The sequence below is a fragment of the Asparagus officinalis genome, chromosome 4, assembly GCF_001876935.1.
Source record: "Asparagus officinalis chromosome 4, Aspof.V1, whole genome shotgun sequence".
Lineage (NCBI taxonomy): Eukaryota > Viridiplantae > Streptophyta > Magnoliopsida > Asparagales > Asparagaceae > Asparagus > Asparagus officinalis.
This window is the reverse complement of record NC_033797.1, coordinates 51380889-51389306: the sequence shown is the minus strand read 5'-3', so window position 1 is coordinate 51389306 and position 8418 is coordinate 51380889. Positions and strand designations below refer to the sequence as shown.

The 8418-nt window shown below is 40.3% G+C and overlaps 1 protein-coding gene across 9 annotated transcripts in view; it reads left to right on the top strand.

The window, feature by feature from the left end:
• The window catches only part of LOC109837443, a 12594-nt gene continuing 10841 nt past the window's right edge, over window positions 6666-8418 (top strand). For 3 of the 9 annotated variants that reach the window (XM_020405690.1, XM_020405691.1, XM_020405686.1), the window contains exons 1-2: window positions 6667-7023; window positions 7216-7296. In XM_020405690.1, the coding sequence (XP_020261279.1) occupies window positions 7262-7296 (35 nt within the window). In that variant the 5' untranslated portion in view covers window positions 6667-7023; window positions 7216-7261. Of the gene's footprint in view, window positions 7028-7215; window positions 7297-8418 lie in introns of all 9 variants that reach the window. The other 6 variants (XM_020405694.1, XM_020405688.1, XM_020405693.1 and 3 more) reach the window with 4 other exon arrangements.

The window sequence follows — 8418 nt, the reverse complement described above, 5'->3', positions numbered from 1 at the left end:
TTTAACACAGTTTGTTGTTTGATAAGAAGTTTGATGAAGTTAAAACTGAACAAACCGAACCAACCCGCAATGAACCGACTTAAAACAGTTCGGTTCGGTTTTGAATTATAGGATGTTCGGTTCGGTTGTTCAAATTTTGGTAAAAACTGAACCGAACCGACCGTTGCACACCCCTAGTAGATGCTATAGCATTGACCAACAATCCTGGTGCGCGAGAGGGTTGAGACTGAGGAGGTCGTCGACCACAACCGGTACCTAGAGAACGTAACTCAAGATGAAGCTTAAAGCATGTCTCAATGCAATGTCCCTCCTTGCAATATATGTAAAAAAGCTTAGATCGAGCCTGTTGAGAAGTACGATTCATAATAGGGGCAGTGAATGGTACAGATAGAACAGTCTCAAGTGAAGAGGTAGGAGCATTTGTTATTAAATTGAGTTGTGCAATCTGCTAACATGTCTCATAAGCAGTGAGAGATCCCATAACTGAGCCCAAAGTCGAAAATTGAGGCTGATGAAGTAGTTAGTCAACCATAGTTGAATATTCAGGAAGGGACTGAAATAGTTGATGCACCTCACGCCGTTTATACCAGGCTAGCCAGTCTTCGTATGTGGAATCACTTCCAGGAATCATGGAGCGTAATTCTATCCAATAGGCTTGCATTTGACCAAAATAAGACTACAGAGAGGAACTACCTTTGTGTTGTATAGCAACATGTTGCAGAAGATATTATGCCTTCCATGCACCAGAGCACTCTGTGAAGCACTCAGTGAGATGACTCCACATGGCCCAAGTAGAGAGAAGCGAGCTAATCTCGACAGTGAGACCAGAGCTAACACAGCGAGGGAGATAATCCATGACACGAAATTCCTACAACTGCATGTCTGAACTCTCCTTAACATAGAGAGCACATATTGCTTGAAGATCAGTATCACCACTGAAGGAAGCAATAGTGCTGATGGACGGTGGAACTGGTCCCGAACTGGTAAGATGATCAACTAGACCAGTACCACGCAAGGTATTTACGACAATGGTGGACCACCCCGCCTAATCACTTTGATTATTGAGGAGCTGTGGTGGTTTAGGGATATTTTTCTGAAGGAGTAATATTAACAGTAATATTGTGTAGGAAATGCCTACTTAAGTGTAACACAATGTTGGAAAGGCCCACAACTAAGTGACAATGCTAGGGAGGCCTAAAAATGGAAACCGACGACGTATCAACGCCGATGTTGAGACGTTGAGATGGATTAAAATGGTGATGCCATTAGTCTGAGACCGAGAGATGGTCTTGAAATGATGATGATGTTACTGAATGTGAAACGGTGATGCCATTCGTGTGAGGCCGAGAGACAGCTACTATGGAGGCCGCAATGTAGCAAGCACGGAGGCGACAACGAAGAGGTCGCAATGCGGCAAGGCTAATATTTGGCAAAAAGATTAATATCGCTCTAATACCATGTTAAAGGAGAGAGAGAGTCTTAGGGTCAGTTGATAATAGTGTTAGTAGTGGGTTTTTAGTCCCATATTGGTTGTGAGAACACACCTCACGCTCCTCTACTTGTACAAATATATGTGCACACTTAATATTCAACTTAAGAGAAATTTACCCAAGACTCTCTCTAACTTTTTATCATGGTATCAGAGCTAGGGTTATTATTTCCCTTCCAATAAATTTTTTTAACATCTTTGCGTTCTTTTGCCAAATCTTGGCCTTGCTACTTTGCTGCCATTTAACGCCTTTTTTGTGTTCCTTTGCCAGATTTTTAGCCTTGCCACTTTGCAGCCTCTTAACGTGTTTTGCGTTCTTGTATTCAAGATCGTTTCTCGATCTCAAATTTACCGCATCACCGTTTTAAAACCATCTCTTGGTCTTAAATTAACGGCATCGCCGTTTCAAGCCATCTCACAGACTCAAAAAAATGGCATTACCATTTCACGGTCAGTAACAACATTGTCGTTTCAATCTATCTCAATGTCTTAACGTCTCAACATTGGCATTAATCTGTTGTAGGTCTTCGGTGTGAACATCATATCCGACCGATCTTCGGGCCACCTTGATCAACGTTTGCTTCTTTTTTTTCTCAGATTTGACAGTCATGTATAACCTTCGGGTTCAAATTTAACCTTCAGGTTCTTACATTTTAACCTTCGGGTTTCTACATTAACCTTCGGATTCTCCTTTAAACATTTGGGTTTCATTCAAGGATTATTATCTTAAACTTTGAATTGCTGCTATTATGGTCTCTTCACTGGCACCTGCTTCTCTGGCTCGGTCTAAGCTCTTTTGTACCTATTGTAAGAAGGAGGGACACCGCTTTGAGATATGTTTTCAGCTTTATCCTGAGTTACGTTTCTCAGGAACTAACCATAGTCAGCGATCCCCTCTGTCCCGATCCTCTAGTGCACCAGGATTACCGGTCAATGTTATGTCATCTACCACTTTAGACCCTACCATTCAAGCTATTTTATATATTAGCCATCAAATTACGGCTCTTCAGCATACTATCTCTCCATCTGCTACAAAACTCTCTGATATTCGTCATTAAATTGAGGCTCTTCAAGCTATTACAAATATTAGTCATCAAATTGTGGCTCTTCCGCATACCACCTCTCCATCTACTACACAACTCTCTGATATTCTCTATCAAATTAATACTCTTCAGCATAGAGCCTCTACATCTACTATACAACTCTCTAGTATGCGTCTTGCTGGTTCTTCAGCCAACTCTTCGGTCTCTAGTATGAATGATCTCTGGATTTTTGACTCTGGTTGTTCCTTTCATATGACTCATAATACATCCCTCTTATCTTATATCTTCACTTCCTCTTCTCTTCCCCCTATCGGCTGCTGGACAACCTTTGTCTGTCACTCAGTATGGCTTTATCACCTCACAAACTGACCCATCTAGTTATCTAACTCTTGGCCCCGTCTATGTGGCTCATCAGTTGTGTTTGAATTTTATTTTTTGTTAGCTCCTTATGTATGGATGACCTACTTGTCTCATTTTCTTCTGGTACTTGTATTATGCAGGATCCAAAGATGAGCAAGACTGTTAGGGCCGGTTGGAGGAGACACAAACTATATTTTTTGAAATATCTTCACCTTTCAGAGTCCATACATCCACGTTCTCTTGTTGCTTTTGTAAGTCCAAAATCCTATGCCTTGCTTTCCGTAGATTTTTAGCATAGATGACTTGGTCATGTGTCTTATAAAAGGCTAAAGCGTCTTATCCAGTCCGGAGTACTTGGTCCCGTATCCTCTCATTCTCACATTAAGTCATGTACTGGTTGTGAATTGGCTAAATTCACTACTCTAGCATTTTCAACCAGTACATCTGTTTTCACTTTCTTATTTGGTTTGGTCCATTCTGATATCTGGGGCCAGTTCCTCTGCCTTCTTCATCTGACTACTTATATTATGTTAGTTTTATCGATGATTTCTCTTGTTATACTGGGTCTGCCTACTTAAAAATCGCTCTGACGTAATTGTTGTTTACCAAGCCTTCATTGTGATGATCTTCACTCAATGACAAGCTAGTATTAAAGTTTTTTATTCTGACTATGTCAAAGAGTACCTATCCTCTACCATGCACTCTATCATGCCCTCTCATGGGACTATCTTTCAATAGTCATGTCCCTACACTCATGAGCAAAATGGTATTGCTGAACGCAAACATCGTTATATTCTCAATACCGCTCGATCCATGCTTATTTCTTACTCCGTTCCTCATCGTTTTTGGGCTGAGGCCATTCTCACTGCTACTCATGCTATTAATATCACTCTATCTAGCTCTCTTTCTGGTTCTACTCCTCATAGTCGTGTTTATACTCATCTTCCCCGTTATAGTTTGGTCTGTATTTTTGGTTGTTATTGTTTTGTTCTTCTGCCATCTCACTCTATCTAGCTCGATCCATGCTCATTTCTTATCTCCCAAAGCTGTTCTCTATGTCTATTTAGGAATTAGTTCGGAACATCGAGGTTATCGTTGTTATGATCCCGCATCTCGCCAAGTTCATATATCTCGACATGTTCAGTTCGAAGAGGATTCTCTATTTTATTCTACTTCCGATGATTTTAATTTCCTCCATACTACTGATCGTGCTTCTCCGCCAGCTGCATCACCCACTTTCTTATCTTAGTTCTCCTTTTGAGATCTCCCTAAAATCTCTCCATCTCCTTATGTTGACTCTCCCTCACCCAAGCCTTCTCTTCCACCATCTGATCCTTATCCCATAGACACGACACCCACTCCAGAAAATACTATTGATTTTCATGCACCTGCGCCAACATATCCCCTGCCTAAGGTTCCTCTTGTTCTTTGTCGAGGCAAACACCCACATGTCATGCCTGCAAGGTATGCTTTGGTTACTTCCTAATCATCTATCTTTCATGATTTTCTTGCTGCCATTCATACTACAGTTGAGCCAAAGTCCTTTCAAGAGGCCGTTCAATTTTCAGAGTGGCGACAAGCTATGGCTGAGGAATTTTAGGCCTTTCAGCAAACACATACCTGAGATGTTGTTCAATGTCCCCTTGGCATCTCTTTAGTTGGCAGTAAATGGATTTATAAGGTCAAGTATCATCCTGATGGCACCATTGAATGTCGAAAAGCTCGTTTAGTGGCTCGAGGTCTTACTCAGCAATAAGGTATTGATTATAACATTTACTCCTGTTGCTCAGATACGCACCGTTCGTACTCTTCTTGTAGTCGCTACTGCTCATCCTTGGCCCTTATACCGGATGGATGTTAAAAATGCTTTTCTCCATGGCTCTTTATCTGAGACAGTATATATGTAACAGCCTCTAGGGTCTAATATTCCTTCGGAACATGTATGTCTCCTTCACTATGTTATTTATGGTCTCAAGCAGGCACCCCGCGCTTGGTTTGAGTGTTTTCATGATGTCGTGCTCAAGGCGAGCTCTATGGAAAGTCATCAAGATGCTTCTCTGTTTGTTCGCACTACATCGCATGGTAGAGTTTTATTACTCATCTATGTAGATGATATGATCATTACAGGTGATGATGTGGCTGGTATACAGTACGCAAAATCTCAATTGCAACAACGGTTTCATATGAAGGATCTTGGATCTCTTCGGTATTTTCTTGGTCTAGAAATTTCTCAAGACCCACGGGGTGTACTACTGTCTCAACAGAAGTATCTCTTGGATATTCTAGATCAAGCTGAGCTAACTGTCGATATAACTATCGATACTCCACTCTAACAGAATGTCGAACTTCGCTCTACTGATGGTGAGCCTCTATATGATCCTACTCGATATCGACATCTTGTTGGCTAGTTGGTCTATCTGTGCATCTCTCGACTAGATATCTCCCATGCTGTTAGCATTGTCAGTCAATTTGTTAGTACCCCACGTTCTGTACACTATGTTGTCTTATTACGGATTCTTCAGTATCTTCGGGTTACTAGCACTCGCTCTCTTCTGTTTCCTACTACATCCAAGTTAGAATTTTGTGCATATTCTGCTGCTGATTGGGCTGGTGATCTCACTACCAGGAAGTGTACCACATGTTATTATATATTTCTTGGTGATTCCCTAATTTCCTGACGGAGTAAGAAACAAGATGTTATTGCTCTTTCCAACACCGATGCAGAGTATCGTGCAATGTCCACAACACCTAAAGAGATTATTCATCTTCGTCATCTTCTCAGTGATTTTAGTATTTCTGTTTCGACCCTACTTCTATATATTGTGATAATAAGAGTGACATCCAAATTACTAATAATCCAGTATTTCATGAGAGGACCAAACACATTGAGACTGACGCTCATTTGGTTCGTCAACAAGTTATCAAGAATAAGATAATTCTACTTCCTCATGTGTTTTACCCAAGACTCTCTCTCTCTTTCTTTATTATATATATATATATATATATATATTTCATGAGAGGACCAAACACATTGAGACTGACGCTCATTTGGTTCGTCAACAAGTTATCAAGAATAAGATAATTCTACTTCCTCATGTGTTTTACCCAAGACTCTCTCTCTCTTTCTTTATTATATATATATATATATATATATATATATATATATATATAGAGAGAGAGAGAGAGAGAGGAGAGTGAGCTGTGCTCTCATAACCGATGTGAGACTAAACCCGCTACTAGCACATACAATAATATCAACTTGACAGTAGTTGTACACTCATTTATCCTTTATGGAATAATCAAACTATTCATATAACTCCATTACAATGCTTCTCATAAGACATGACTAATTATCTCCCTGTTTCACTACCTAAACACAACATTTTCTTCTCCCATATTTATCACCTCTTAAGTACTTAAACGCATCCAGGCTTGATCCGAGAGTAACGCATTTTCAGTACGCGTGTTGTTCTTACAGCAGGTCCTTGCCGTAGGGAAGGAAGTTTCCAGAAGCAAGCAAAGCCAATCCCTTTCGGCAAAACATTCAGTACGGCTCCTAGGACTTCTCCACGCAAAGAAATCCCATCGGTCGATTATTAAATCAACGGCTCTTATTCCACCGCCATTATCTCACGAAATAAAAAATCTTCATAAAAGTGGCAAATCACGCGCCGTGAGCGTGCGTGAAGTTCTGTCCAGTTTTAAATTTCAAATAAGGGAGGGGCTTTTCGACAATAATTTTCTAATATTAGAGAGAGGGGTCCCCCCGCGACGCATGTTTCGCTCGTTTCTTCTTCTTCCTCCTCCTCCTCCTCCTCTTTCGAGTCTCCCCTCCTCTTCTTCATTCAGCATTGTTTCCTCTTTGAAGGTCCCTAAACCCTAAGATCCATCAAAACTAGGCGTATGATAAAACTTTCAGCTCACGTTAGCAGTCTCGGCGCACTCGTTCCCCTCTCCGTCTCTTCGCTTCTCTCCGCTCTTGTCATTTTGTGCTCAGAGCTTGCAACCCTAATTTCAATGGATTCATGTGGTGACCCGATCCTGAAAGATTTCCTATTAGGATGAGGAAGCGAGAGGAGAAGACGCTGAAGGAGCTGTACGATATCACCGAGAAGATTACGCAACCTTGAGGCATGTAAAGTTCTTTACCTTTGCTTCTTCAGATCAAGGTTTTATTTAGTAATCCTCTTTATTAGCGATTCAATCGGGACTAATTAAGCTTTACTTTGGATTTCGATGATTAATTACCCTTTAATCGATAGTTGATCATGGTGTTTGTAATTGTAAAGTATGCAACTTACGAAGTTTCGGTGTGCTTTGTAGATAACACCAGTACTGAAAGGGAATTGTCGAATCCAAGGACCTGTGGATGAGTCAGATCATGAGCTTCGCAGGACGAATTCAGTAAGATCCGAACAAAGATTATCTGTTTGTAATGCAAGTTCTCTGCTTATGACTTGTTCATTACATGTTACTCTGTTGCGCTGATGTTGATCCACTCTTATGAACTCAATTTTTAATCTTACTGAGATGGTTGTCGTATATATTTCTCGATCATTCATCTGAATTACCTATTATGAAATTTGAAGCAATGAGACAGTGAAATTGTGGGGGTTTGATTTCTGTACTCCTTGTATATGGCCAATATTGAGACTCTATACTACTTTTGGTTAATAGTTTTCCCCCTTTTTTCATCATTATTTTTGTGGAACTTTGTTTATATTTGCATAATTTGTTCTAAATTCAATTGAAGAATTGATTTAGTTTTCCCTTTAGATGATCCAGTTTTGAGGTCATTACGTGATAGCAGATCAAAGCTAGTGCTTTCGTCTATACAGGAATAATATGTTGATTAAGTTGATTTACTTCCTCTTCTTTAACCTTCATTTAGAACTATTTTACTCCGGTAAATATCTTCTTTTACATGGATGGTCAAATTCATGTTTCTTATTTCTTTTGGTTATACTGGAATTTGTTGGATGCTCATTTTGATATACAAATGAAATCTAAAGATGTATAAGACAGGCATACGAAGAAGTCTTTATGTTCACTTATTAATTATTGGGTCAATTGCAGACAAACTCGTTGTATTATACAGGTTTGCTTCTTAGTACCTCTGCACTATTTTATTAGTACATGCACGCTCTTTTTTTTTAACCCTCAGGGGTTCGTGTGTGTGCAAAAGAACATATTTTTCTCCGTCTCCCTCCCTTTCCCTGTTCCTCCCTCTCTCCCGTTCACCCATTCGCCCACCCTCTCCTTCCTGTCTTTCCCATTGAGATAAAAAAGCATAGGTCTAAAGGAGCCCGCTTCACCAACTCACCCCCCTTTGTTAGGTTTAGATGCGTTGCTGTACCTGCTTTTTTCCGCTGGTTCAGATTGGTCACTTCGCTTTATTAGTTTGGAATGAGACCTTCTATCACAGAGCAAGTAGTATATCACTCCATAACGAAGCAAGTAAAGTTCCACACCGCTATATCTGGACAAGATGTAGACCATGGATGTGTAGATAGGAGTGAGGATGGG